The following is a 14,835-nucleotide window of genomic DNA, read 5'->3' as shown; positions in this document are numbered from 1 at the left end:
AACTGGTATTTGATTTCTGTTTTAATGTTTGAATATTAGAAAAGGTGAAGCACATTGTTATTTTGGTGTTCATCTTGTTCAGTGTACTCTAGTAGTTTAATGCAGTCAGGATGTCCAGGATGTGTTCTGGTGGGTCTTTTTCCTGAATGCACAGCATTGCAGAACTGTGTGGTTCATGTGCAACACTTGGAGAATGAAGACCGAGACACGGACCTCTGATCATAAACTTCACTTGTATGGCTTCCTTGGCATGATTCAAACTCTGTAGCCATTACAAAGCCTTAATTCTCTAGCTTTTTGTCATAGTAATCCTGATGCTGTTCTCCTCTCTTACTGTCATTAACCTTAACTTCTGTACATAGGGGCCAGTTGCTGTAACAAATGAAGTAGGAATTGTAAAGTTGTCACCTTCTTTCTTACATAGTATTATTGTATCACCACTGCAGTTCTCAAGCCATGCACCATGTCAGAAAATACCCTTTAGAAAAATAGGGTCTTGGGGGTTATGGAATATGGTATCATAAATGCATCATGAGCTGAACTGAGTGTGCACAGACATCAGTAACTGTCATCTACTAACCTTGGGTTAATCATGGATTATAATCCTATTGCTTTAGTGTTCTGTTTAGATCACAGAACCAGAGAATCATTAAGATTGGAAGTTACCTCCAAGATCATCAAATCCAGCCTTTGACCAAATTACCACCCTGCCCAATGCAGCATCCTATATCTCTAGAATAAAAAAATACAAAAAAAACACCACGAAGATCAGATTCCTTGCATGCTATTAATTGCATATTCATCTGATTCAAACTCTTTAGATTTACAGTGTAAAACATAGTCTCTTTGAGCAAAAGGTTTTAATAGCCACAATATAGACGGTTATTCCTTTCATAAATCAGTAGATTGACAAGTGTAAGATGTAGGTTTTGCTAGTGACTTTCTAAGGTGTTTATCCACAGAGGAGGGGGAATCTGAATGTGAAATATCTGGAGCATGGCTTCATAACAGCATAGAAGTATCACATTCCCTTTTTTGTTATCCTTGCTAGTTCTGTTCTCTCTTCTTGTGCATCATTCTCCTAAATCTAGTACAATTTAACATAGCATTCATTCCACTGTGTTATTTACTTTGATCTTTAAACAATCTGCTGTTATTTCCAGGAGCAATCTTACTTTTGCTCTTAGCTAGCAGTTTCCTTGTCTCTTTATACTCTCTCCCTTAGTTTAATCCAGTTTGTCCAATGGAAGTTGATTTCTTTCTACATGATGCAATATGGAAGGTGCTGAGGGACACTGCAGAAGTATCTGCTCTCTTCTTATTCCTGGGCAGCTCTAGCTGTAGGTTGATAAGGATGAGGGGGGAAAATCTGGACCTTGGATATATAGCATGCTGCATGAGCATTAAACTTTGGCAGAATATACCTCCCAGACTTAGTGGCTTCTGAGAAAATGTGATCCAAATATATAAACTTGGCCAAAATTAGGTTTGAAACTTTCTACTAAAAAAGATGTTGAAGAGTGTGTTGTCTTTTGCACTGCTATCCAGTTTTCAAATTCTTTTCCTGAAGAGTGGAAGGAATTAATTTTTTTTTTTTGTAAGCAGTTAGGAGATTTTTTTTAATACAGAAAAAAATCAACTTTTTTTTTCTCAGAAATGTCAGTATTAATATTGCTTGTGGTTCCCCTTCAAAAATTCTGTAAGGCATGCAACTCACTTTGAATGGAATTTAAATTAAAAACAAGTATTTTTCCTATAGTAAATAATGTCAGGAAATAATGACTGTAGGCAGTGATAGTGTCTCTGTAATTTGAAGCCTTAGAAATTTGCAAATATGATTTTCATATCAATACTTTTGGTCAAGTTACTGGATCAGGTTTTAAATATGTAGAAAATATTCCAAAATAGTAACTTTTTTACTCTATTAGAATTCTAAAGCAGTATCACAGTGCCTGCTGGCTTTTTTGATTACTAAACCAGAAATCATTTCAACTGGCTGAAGTATATAAACTTCTTGCATACAAATTTTTCCACAAAATAGTTATATCTTCAGGTGAATTGAATTGGTAAATAAAATAAAATGTATTGTTCATTTTCTTCTTTAATTTGTGTTTCTATTGCTGCAGATGTTTCAGACAATCTTATTTTGCAGGCAGCAATCCAGGAATGCTAGAGAATAAGCTATCACTTATGATCCTAATATCTAAATGTGTTTATCATGTCTTCAAAAAAAAAAAAAATCATTTTACTTCCATGTGACTGTCTTTGTTAGTTTTCTTTTAGGAGTTGCCTCCACATAGTTTTGGTAGTTCAGTTTTCTTCTTGTGATATTTGAACATATTCAAAATGGTTTAATTTATACTTCAAATGACTTCTCTGTTTCATTAGTATCTCTCTGTTCATACAGCTGGCAGTACAAGTAAACCAGAATTACATTATTAAAATATAAGAAAATATAATCAGCATCCTGTATTATCCAAATTTGTTTAGACTCTTTATTTAAGATGAGAAAACATTTACAAAATATAATGAAATATACCAGATGCATTCTGGTGGGGTTTTATCTGACAAGATACTTTCCTTCATACAAGTATCATCAGTGACAATCATAAAAAAATGAGATCTTCCTTCTTAGTATAAAAACATACATTAGTTTGGTATATGTTGTTTCCCTAGGCATTTTTTGATATTCTGAGATGATCTGTGCCTGCAGTGCTTTCATAATAGTCCTTTGCTTCTATAATTTAACAATCAGTTTTGATGGAAAGCTACCATGGAGATGCTATTATTCCAGCTTTATACACTACTTACTATCACACTTTTCCATTTAGTGAAATGAATAACACCATCTTCAGAGAAAGAAAAAAAAAAGGATGTATTTTACTTTGCTGTAAATGTATTTATAAATATCTCAAGATCAGCTTCTTTTCAATAACCATATTCAGGATAGGGTTGTACCCCATAGAAATCACTTGAGTTTATTGTCCATGTAGTTTATTAAGGTGACATTTCACCTATTGTTCTTTAGTTTACAGAAACTATGCCAAAGACTCTTGCAATATGTATTGGAATTTACTTGCTTAGAACAAGCTAAATGCATTTTATCTGCTCCATTTTTTGTCCCAGGGGATATTTTCATTTAGCAACCATTATTTATTGAAATGATTTAAAATTCTCAGGGAATTTTTAAAGAGATAGCAGTCTGCCCTGTTTCCCTATTAACCCCCTGCTTCACCCTCCCCCACCAATTTTTTTAAAAAATATGTCCACATCCTCTAGAAATGACACAAAATTTGCTGAAGGGGAAATTATTGTCATATGCAAAAGTCCCAGATTGGCTCTTTTTTAAGTTTAATTCAATTTCAAAATCATTTGGAAAATACAACATGTTTACAGTATCAGTGCCTAACTTGATCTGAGATATGCATGAGTGCCATAATGAATCGACATTTTTCCATAGATTTTGTACATTTTACACTCCAGTGATCCCTCATGACTTTAGCAATGTTTTTTTTAAAGGATAAGCCCAGAGAATTTCTGTTGGCCATCATCTGTTTTGTGGGTCCAACACAAGTAATTTTCCAGCTGTGAAATACTTTGTTCTGTAACCCATTCTACATTTCCTTCTCCTGTTTCTTCTGTTTTTCATAAAAAAAAAATTGTTGAATTTTGTTTACATTTGAGAGAACAGTGGCTTTTCCACCTGCCTGTGCCTGAGGACATCTGGTTTTGCTAAAGATCAATGCTAATTTTCTCACCATGACAGTTAAGATTTACCTTCTTACATATCTTGTTTCTTTTTTTAATTATTATTTTTATAATTGCCTCTTCCAACATTAAGGCTGATTTCAAATTCACTAAATGAGGGTTCTGGGAGATGTCAGAAGTACAGTATGTCAGCCTCCTGAATTCTCAAAGCACAACATAAAGGATTTGGGAAAGGAGGAAAATAACTGATGGTGGAAGCCCAGGCAGACAAAGTACTTTCTTTCTGGTTTTGTGAAAGGCTTAGAGCCCTTGCAGAGGACTAGGTCAGAATTTTTACTAAGAAAAAAATCAAGATATTTTTATGATGATTTTTAAGAACTAATAAAGAAATAAACAAATATGTAAATTAGAAATTAAAACACTTCAAGAAACATTTGACATGTCAGACAAGATATGAAAAATACTCTTGAAGTATATCTTGATACAGGATGAATAGGTAAAAGTGATGAGAGTTTTCATCCCCTCTGGGGATGAGTTTTCATCCCCCTCTGGGGGATGAAATCACCTGTTTAGAGAAGCTATGGAATATAATGCCAGTGATAGCAACTAAAGTAAATCTGTGTGTTTATATTCCATTTTACAGGGGAACATGTTTTTCCAGATCATAGATAATGGGGGGGGAAATTGGTTATGAAACCATGTATTTTCCTTATTTGTCCTTTGGCTTTTCTTGTATTTTCAATATTTAAATGTAAAAGTTAAAAGATTGAAGCTTTTCAGTGTTTCACTAAAAATAACTTCATCCTGAATTGATGTGTTCCATTGGTCAAGTTTGAAGAATGCTTAAGTAAATCAAAGTTTATCTTAGAGATGACCCTTAATGCATTTATGCATTATGTCAGAGTAGCAGGGATTAAAGGAGTTCCTGTCACCAAGATTGAACTGCTCTGCATATGAATTTCCAAGGTCAATGAATGCCTGATTTGTTTGTTTTTTAAATTTCACCATGTTTATAAAATATAGGCCTAAATCCTTGGCAGTGTTTTGCTGTTTAGAGCTTCTGACACACATTGCATGTTCTGCACTTTCAAATCAGTGGGATTTTCAACCATTTGGAAATTGAGCACTGGGAATCCCATACTAGACTGTCTCACAAATGCCATGTTCGTGCGTGTTACTGCTTACTTGGTGACCCCACATTAATTAGAAAGGGATGGAGCAAAACAGACTGTTTCAGATTTCTGGATAATGAGTCATGCAGTGCTTTGATATAGATAAATCTATAATTGCAGGGAACAGTAAGACTAGACTAGACTCTTGAAGGAATGCTTCAGACTTTAAATACTTTGTTTCATATGGCAGCAGATACACAGTGAGACCTGCCATGAGCAGGGCAATAGACATTGAATAGTTGTGATAGCTGTATTCATAATTCAAGGAATGAAAGCTCATCACTGCTTGCTTTATGGAAAACAAATATCTCCTTGAACTGATATATTTTTTTCAGTTCAATGATATTGGGAATTAGTTATTGTGAGGGGCCAAAAAAGGAATATATACTAACTTTGCCATTACATTGCTGTATAAACTCTAAAAATTAATTTCTCTTGTGCTTTAGTTTCCCCATTTATAAGAGCAATCCTGATATGTTCTCAACACAAATATTTTGATGTGTTCAAATAAAATACTCTGCAAAGATGCTGTAGGTATAAGTGTTACAGGCAGTTATTAGTCTGCCTCTTCAGAAATTTCTCATGTAAGATTATATTTCTGCTCATTCATTTTGTTTTCTTATTAATATTAATTTTACCATTTTGTTTTTATTTTGACTCTGTTCTCCCAATAGAATCAGGGACAGAAATGATCAGTGGTCCATTTTCCATGCATATGATAAAGCAGAAATATATTTGTTTATTCATGCAGTACAAACTTTTTTTTTCTCATTCGTATTTTATTACAGATCAGGGAATACAATGGACAGATGCAGGGAATTACCAGTGGGGGATTTGCATCCTTAACATTTGATGGAACTGTAGGAGCTCCAGTAGTTCCTCGAACTTCTAGCAGAGTGTACACTTTCATGGACGAAGAACAGAAAGCAGTAGAAGAATTACGTATTTGGGCAGCCAGTAATATTTCCATCTCTGGACCAGCAACAAAATTGTCTGGTGTTCAGCCAATGCTGTTCTTTGATCTCACTTGCCAGCTGGTGGGAAAAGCAAAAGTGGATGGATCTTCTTTTCTTCTAAAGGTAGACTTCCTTTTTAAAAATATTTTTAGGTTTATTAAGACATTATGATACATTTTTCAATAAAACAGACATATTTATTTTAATTATATAGATAAATATTTTTGGTGTAAATAAATCTTTGATCCTTTGCTATTTTGTTTTTATGAAAACAAAATAGGAAGCCTGGTTGTCTTTGAAGTTGATCACAGGATTTAGTTTTTTATAGAGGTTTATTAAGATGGCATTATATATATCATCAATTGCACAAAGATTTGTAGATAAATATCGCAAGATTTCTTAACCATGAAAAATATTGTTAGTTTTAAACTGTATCCTTGTTTTCTAGTTAGCAGGAATTACAGTTTGTTTTTCTAGATGTGATGGATATGATAAGTGCAGTAAGTAGCACTGCCTAAAAAAAATGAATGGATTATGTTATCATGATGGATTTCAGGTAGCTTCTTTTAGTTACACATAAGCACTCTGGGCATCAGTGCTTACTGAAAATACAAAATGCAAAGTGCCACAGAACAGGAGAGCAGATTCTAAAGGTGATCCTTAACATTAACTAAATGAAAAGGAAGTCTCCACAATATTCCTAGTTTTAGTTCAGATGTATCAGTCTGGTATTATTCCAAGACTCTTCTATGTTTATTTTTGTGCTTGATTGTTAAAACATAAGTAATCATCAAGCTGTTATTTTCCACTTTGTGACTTCATAAAATTATTTATTGGTTCTACTGTGTTAAACTGTATTGTTACAATATTTTTAGAAATAGCACTTGGCATTATTCCTTCATTGACACAGCAAAGATTTTTCTCATACAGAACAATGCATTACTACAGAGAAACAAACCTTAACTGCATGCTATAACATATTCTGCAACTGCTACAAACATTTCCATGTAATTATGCCATGTGAAATAGATGTCAAATGAGACCCAGTAAATTTTCATGACTTTGTGGACTGTAATTAAGTTGTTCATTAATGAGTGTATCTTCAGCATTGAAGGACCTTTTGCAAGGACAGAGACAAGTGCTTTCTTATATTATTATTTTTTTACACACTTTCCTGTGTTGTAAGAACTGAAGTTGATTTTGTCACTTTTGTACAGTAAAGGTGAGGACTTGGGGAAATTTTAGGGTAGACTTAGGAAGGTAGAAGTCTGAGGTCAAATAATGGTTGATCAATTATTTAGTATAAAATATTAAATACTTAAATATGCATTACAATGCTATGTTAATAACCTGTTGCTAATTTCCTTCATTTTTCAACAATGGCAAAATCCATTTCTGATATTAAATACTGGTTGTGATAGAAAAGAAACCTTTCTAAAAACTTGTCGACAGATTTCTGATTTTTTTCTTGATTTGCTAAATAAAACAAATCAAGTGAAACAACCAGTTCAATACCAACTCAAACTGAGTGATCATTAAATATAATTTTATTGTATTATTTTGATTATCTATTTTATAATAATGTTTTACATTTATTCCAAGTATATCTGTTAAATTAATGGTTGATTATACTATGAAAAATTATTTTTGTTATTATTATTATAAGCATTGATCTCATGTACCTAGTAGAGACTGCTTCAAAGGCAACTAAAATGAATTTCAGCAATTTTGTGCATCACCTGTAGCATAATTTTTAAATTACACTTGATAAATTAATTCCTGTTTGCACAGCAGCTGAGTTGGGCATGGCATAAAGATGGTACCACTCAGCTGTTACTGTTTTCCATTTTCTGAGAATTTTGTTAGTCATATTGGAGACTAAAGAATACACACTAGAAATTACTCTGTCATTTATGCCTTTCATAAGAGTTTTATTATTAACCTTTTCTTCCTTTCTGTCTGTCAGTTAAATTGTGTACATTAAGGTAAGTCATACAATGAGCATATTCTGCTGAAGATAGAAACAGGTATTTTGTCTCTCCCATTTCAGTGTTTTGCAATCATGGTGATCAAATGTTTTCACTAACTTTTTTTTAGCTCCAGTCTGCTCATGACTAGTAACAGAACAATTTGTTGTTTCTTACTCAGAATTAATTTAACCAATTTTGGGTTTTATTCCAGTATTCATTTTTGAAACCAAGACAGTTTGAAACTAGGATGTTTTCATGTTTAGTGTAAAGTAGAGCTTCCAAGCTCCTGGGATAGAGAGGTTTATCTCTCTTTGTATTTGTGCAAGAAAAAACCCAATCCCAACTACTTTTGAAAGATTTTTTTTTTTTTTTTTAAGAAATTTCACTAGCTTATAAATTCCTCTGAAAGGTGCCCTGGTGCCAGCCCTGTTAGCTCATCTGGAAAAGGACATTTTAGAATTAAGTCACCATCCTTTTTATCTGAACAGGGAGCATGTAGGTTATTTTAATCCATTTGTCAGATCATCTCTCCAGTGTAGAATTACCAAAGTGTACCAAGTAAAGCCAGTTGCAAAATAATGAAAAAATTGACAAATTCAAGATTCTTTCCTTGTCAGCGTGACTAAATTTGTAGTATATATGCACTAAATCTGTTTTCAAGCTGGGTTCCGGAAAAGATGTGATAATTCAAGCAATAGACAACCTCTCTTTCAGAGGTGGTTTTAAGTATTTCATGGTGCAGGATCAGAAGATAACAGGCTTTTTTTAATCTGTGGCAGCATATACCACCTCATTATCTGGGTCCTTCAGAATATACTCTTATTTGGCTACATAATTTGATGTCATGGGTCATTTTTGCTGTGAACAGTTTTCCCTTTTATCTCTTGATTCTGGATGCATATTCCATGAGTTATTCCTAGTGCATTTATACATGGCTCTGATTCTTAGATCTTTTCCTGTGGGTCTGTTGATCCAAAGCAGTTAAGCATAAGAAGTAGAAATCCTTTAAAAATTAGGCTTTAGTGTCTTTTTTTCTTGCCTGACTCATGGGACAAAGCACCTTGGGATCACAAACTCTCTGAAATTGGAAAATAGGTTCTTCTGCTGAACCTATATGTATGAAATCCTATGAAAAGCAGCATTTCAGAATTCCAAATGCTTCTAGATTTTTGTTTTACTATGCCAGTATATCAAACCATTATTTTTGAGTCTTTGAGAAGAGTATCTTCAGAAACTCAGGAGACCATAGTTCACAGAATAATGTTTGGGTTAAGAAGTAAGATTTTGAGTTCAAGGTGTTAAGCCTGTCAGTAAACTTACCTTTTCACAACACTTTGATAGCTGAAAAATAACTACTGATATTTCAGTACTTGAAGTGTATCAAGGATTTAGCTTTAGGCAGACAAGTTTTAAAATCCTTGTTTATAAATGTAGGTTAAATATTGATGTTTTTCTAATATGTTCTGGGTAACTAGCAGTATATAATGCTATAGGAGATCATCAGTAATTAAGTCAATATATGCTGCATATGCATATGCAATATATGTATGTGCACTCAGTATTTACATACTGTAGCTGGAGTGGTTAAAAAACCCTTACAGCAGGATTAAAATATTAAATACAGACAGTTCTGCATATGATGAATTCTGATAGTTGTGACAGCTGACCCTGAAATTGTCTCCGTTGATCAGAGCAAGGTTCTGAGAGCACCAAGGCTGAGGGTTCAATCCCCATGTGGACCATTTATTTAAGGGTTAGACTTGATCTTTGTGGGTCCCTTCCAGCTCAGAATATTGTGTCATTCTCTGCTGGATAAGTAGCTGAGCTTTTGCTAGAGCTGTTATTTTTCTTTTTTATTTAAATCTTAACACTTGATTATGTTCTCTGTAGAGGCTATTTTATGCTCTGTAAGGAGTAATAAGTTAAAAAATTCTGTAGGGTCAAATTCAAGTATTTTAAGGACTTTTAGATTGAGACTACAACTAAGATCTCTTATTGTTAATAATTTTCAATCAAACGAAATATTTTAAGAAGTTATTTAAAGTCTGAATCTAAAGCATTCTGAGCACATTGAAATAGTTCATTTGCATTGCAGGTTTGGGATGGCACTGAATGTCCCTACCCCACATGGAAGGTGCCTGTAGAAGCAAAAGACCTGGAAGGAGAAAAAGGTCTTCTTCATCAGCTGAGAAATCTAGCAGTGGACATTCTGGTCTATGATAATCATGTACAGCTGGCAGAATCACTTAAGGTAATGCACAGTTTGGTATTTAACTCCCTTTTTGTGGCCTGTTTTCTGATTATTAATCACTTCAGAGAATGCATCAATTCAGTTCTGCTGTAATTCATGTGCTTCTTTATCTTTCACTGTATTTCCCATACCTTTTATTTGAATGCCGAACTTTTTCAACATGTGTTAAACAGGCTCATTACCCAAAAATTGCCATGAAAAAATTCTCAAATTAGGCACTTTCCAGACACTGCAATATAATAGATAATGCAATGGAAATAATGCCCTCAGAAAATGTATTCTGTGCTTTAGAATTATTTTTAAATGATACAATGCCATGTTAAACCTGTAGTCCCATTAAAGACCCTTAATTCTTAAGTCAATAGAAGATTTTCTGTTCTATAAGCTGCAGTTTGCAGTGCAATCTCCATTTAGTAGGTCAGTAATGTTGATTATGCTTAGATAGAAAAAACAACAACATAATTAAACACCAGATCTTCAGCAATACTGCCATCTTGCTTCTGAATACAGGAACTTGGCAAAGAGTGCATCTTTCATTTCATGCCTTGCCCTCTATACTCAAGATCATTTTTAAGAAAACATTTCACCAGAAAACAAAGATAAGTGTTGATCCTTTTTTATGCTGGGTCTATCAGCAGACATGAAATCATTTTGGTAAATGAACACCATTCATAAGTAAATTACAGACAGCAAAATAAGTGTAAGGATTTGTGTAAGAATTCATAACAAAACTGACAGAAGTATTTCATTGCTTTCAAGCTCTCTTCCAGAATTTTTCTCTTGCTAACTGGTGTAAAAAAAAACAATGTTCTAGTGAAATGGTATGTTTTAAATATGAAGTAAAAAAGTATTTTAATATTAATAAAACATATTTTCTTGATTAGCTGATAATACTCCCTTTATTATTCTCCCCAATTTATATTCAGGAATTGAATCACAATATATATTAAGTATGTGATACATGGGATGTCTTCATACTTGTTCTCAGTTTTTTACTTCTATCCACTTGCTCTTTTGCATTTCTGGAGCATTTTTATCTTTGCTTGGTACTGCACTGTGCATCTGTGAAGGTTCAATAATTTCAAAGGAAATTTTTAAGAAACCCCCCTTGACCTCTTGTGGGTGTTCTTGTCCTTCTGGCTATGTCCAAAGTTGCAGTAGTTTCAGTCATGCAAGATGTGGAAGTTTCAAATTAGGTAAATTTTGTACACCACTTTATAGTTGCTTGTCTTAGTGGAGTTATCAATGAAAAAGGGCTGATATGCTGACAACTAAATTTCAGAAATATTTACTAATTTCAGATTGCAACACGTAGAATTAATTGTATTTCCCAGAATAATTTTTTATTTATCTATCTATATATAAATACACACATATATATTATAAAATTTGGCAGGAGCTTTCCCTAAAAATAGAGGGTTTTTTTTTTAAAGGCTTTTAAATACTAGTGGAAATCATGTCATATCATAAAAAAGTGTAATCCAAGTATGTATGATAATTTATTGCATTCAGGATCTTGTTATGCAAGGTTGTTTTTTTTTAATTCAGTTTTTTAGCAGTATAGAACTGGCAAGTGTTTAGTGTATCCACTTGCACCTTCCCAAGTGTGATTAGATATTTTACCAGTTTGTGGTTTCTGAAATAAAAAGTTCACTATTTTTAGATCTTTTTTTCTATACTTAGCACTAGCTTAGAATGGCCTTTTTAATGTAAATTGTCACAGAATTGTTAGGTTACACTCTTGCCTGTTGTGTACCATTTGCAATGACAGTTACAGCTTGGAAATGATGTTTTATGTATCTGGTACAATCTGTTTTACACAACCTTGATAACAAGAAGGGCAGCTTATAAAAATCTCAAAATACATGTTCTTATTTTAAAATTGTATCTCTAGGCACACGTTCAGACAAAGAAGCTTTAAGTAACTACTACACACCAGAGAAAGGAGTGTGTAGTAGTTACTTAAAGTTACTTATATTACAGGGAATTTTTGGCAATTCCTGGAGCATGGTGTCAGGGAAATTGCTGCAAGAGTTTGTTAAAAACTTTAGATAATCTGTCCAGAGAATATTGAAGATATGAGCACTTTATCTCATTTTCTAAGACAAACAATACTTAAAATGTTCAATGGAAAGAACTTTAGCTAAAGGTGTGTTGAAGGTATGTTGCAGTTGATACTGTAAGTAGACTTTTTCCCTCTATATTTACTGGCCCCCCTTTCCTGCTGGGCAAGACTTTGGCTTTTCAGCAACACAAAAAGAATTTTCAGAAATCTCATCTTTGAAGCAGAGTATTTATTGTCTGAGGTGTAAGGACATGGCAAGACCTACAGCTAAGCAAAGCAAATGGTGTTCACTGCTTTTTCTTGAATTTCCCTCTTCCTCTGGCAATGTACCTGGAGTAGATGAGGCTTTCTCTTAACTGTAGGAACCCCAGCCTACAACTGACTGGAATACAGTTGCTCCACATTCTTTAGCCTTATGCCAATTTTCCAGTACGTCTCAGAGCTCACTGACTTTGCCATGCAGTTTGGGAGTAGGTCTGTGGCATGAGTTTTTCCATCTGGGGCATTTTGCTTAGGTGGTAAGCATCAAGGTGAGTGAGTGTCAGTGGTCAGCACAGCAGGGGTCCAGCTGCCCACAGCTGGTCAGAGATTTCCTTATTTCTTTCACTGAATATGTGATCCAGTGCATTCCTCTTCTGGCTTGATGCCACCAATTCTGTTGCCATCCATTTTATTCATAGTGCAATTGAAACAATTAATCTTGAGCACACATTCAAGTCCTAGTCCATAGTTCCACAGTATTTTCTCTGTGTTACATATCTTCAGATGTAGAATTTGTATATTTTCAGCTGTTTCTCCCACCATATCATGCTGTGTCTTCCATGATAGTAGTTGGGACTAAGAAGTTTGCTTTCCTAGTGCCAGAGTCACATTTTCAACATACAGCTCAAATGAGATAACTACATGGCCACAATATCTAGCTTCAAATTTTTCAGACCTGGGTAACATTCCTTTGACATGTGAGTTGTATTCTCCCCACTTCTGTCTTTTTACTCATTGAAAAGGGAAAAAACCCAAGACCCACTCTTGGGTCCTTCAAATTTATAAATGGATTTAAGTTGGTATTTCTTACTGCCCAAGATGGTGCCCAAATGCCATGTATATACTTTGTCTAATTTGCAGAAGGTTGTGCACTATTTACTCAGTAAAACTAGACAGTTGATGCAATAAAAAGGATGACAGAGAAATACCACTGAATATAATCAACCATAAATATAGGCAAAAAAATAAGTACAGGTGAATTGTTAGGTGATTCCTGTAGATAAAGACAGCTTCTTGTGTGCCTGAATATTTACCTGCAATGACAAATGCTGTTGTGAATTCACTGAATTCCAGAGTGATTGTGAACACACTGTATGTTTTGAAATAATCTGAGAATTTCCTGTGCTAAAAAGTTGTTCTAGTTAACTAGTTACAGGGAACTGCATCTATGGCTTCTGCATTTCAGTTCTCTCTAGCCTTAATATGTATCATTTTAATAGTAATATTTGAATTGGACTGAAAATACTACAAGAAATGGTTTTATTCACTTTAATTTCACTTTTAAATGAACTTTCTCTAAACAAGGTCGGTCATAAACAGAACTGCTGTAAAGTCAAGTGAGGAGCTGGCTTTGTAGATTTTAGTGATGGCTCTTTGAATCATGGTGTTTACTTTAATGTAGATTACCATTTCTTCTGAGTCAGAATACAGAGAGCTATATATGTATATAAAGAGCTCAGTCTGCAGGCATTGTGTAAACAACAGAAATACAGTAGCATTTTTATCCATAGCATGCACGTTTGCTCTATGCTGTTAACAGTAAGCAAGGCTGCCTCCCAAAGGAATCCAGGGAAACAGCATGCTGTCCACCCAGGCATCTCTGCACTGACATTTAGAACCTTCTACACCTTTTCGGTATTTGGCAATGCTGATTATTATGCATCTCTTTTTTGTAGTTCAAAGTGATATTAGAATATATAAGATTTAACATGTTATATAAAATATACAATTTTCAGAAAAGGATCCAATAAATGTTTAGAAGATGATTTTTTAGTGATAAGTCTTGCAAAGTGAGTGAATGTTGCACTAAAACTTGTAGTTCGGTTGACTTTTGTGTGAATTTCAGCACACAAGTTTAGAAGGCAGACACAGCATTTTATATTCTTGGCTTCTGAGCTCTCCTCTCCCACATTTAATTTTTTTGTGTTTCTATTTAGAGAAAATCCTAATTTTTTATGTACTATCTTTTTAAAAAAAGAAATTTGTCAATTAAGATCAACTTTTTCCTGCTTATATGCAAATTATAAGCAAATTTCTTGGCAGCAGGGAAGTAGTTTGACACTGTTTTAGTTATTTAAGGTTATTCCATAAGCAGAACATAGGTAAGAACTTTCTCCAAAAGCATTTGTCACAGTCATTAGATTAGTCTTATGATGTGAGTGTCCTTTGCTTTTTTGGATATTCATAGTTAAGTGAAATCAGCATCTGGAAAGGAAAAAAAAAGTTGTCTTAAAGCCTCTTAACTGCCGTCTAAATGCACAAACTGTCCTGGTGGTGCTTTGAATGAACAAAATGAGCAGCTGCCTAACAGGGCAGATCAATTAAAAGTCTGGTAAGAGCTCCATGCCAGAAGCAAAATAGGTGCAGGCTGAAGTGCACTTTTTACGTCCCTGCTGCCTTAATTGGAAAATATGCTGCCTTTTTCATGTGTGATTCTTGTTCAAAAGAGCAG

The 14,835-nt window shown here is 34.0% G+C and overlaps 1 protein-coding gene across 2 annotated transcripts in view; it reads left to right on the top strand.

Annotated features, from left to right (window-relative positions):
- POT1 (protection of telomeres 1) overlaps positions 1-14,835 on the top strand; it is a 59,928-nt gene that overhangs the window by 27,590 nt on the left and 17,503 nt on the right. For both annotated transcript variants that reach the window (XM_059847220.1, XM_059847219.1), the window contains 2 exons: positions 5,669-5,959; positions 9,902-10,057. In XM_059847220.1, coding sequence (XP_059703203.1) covers positions 5,669-5,959; positions 9,902-10,057 — 447 coding nt within the window. The remainder of the gene's footprint in view (positions 1-5,668; positions 5,960-9,901; positions 10,058-14,835) is intronic.

The sequence above is a fragment of the Haemorhous mexicanus genome, chromosome 5 (assembly GCF_027477595.1).
Source record: "Haemorhous mexicanus isolate bHaeMex1 chromosome 5, bHaeMex1.pri, whole genome shotgun sequence".
NCBI classification, from domain to species: Eukaryota; Metazoa; Chordata; class Aves; order Passeriformes; family Fringillidae; genus Haemorhous; species Haemorhous mexicanus.
The sequence above is the reverse complement of the archived record's forward strand: the minus strand, read 5'-3'. Positions and strand labels throughout refer to the sequence as shown.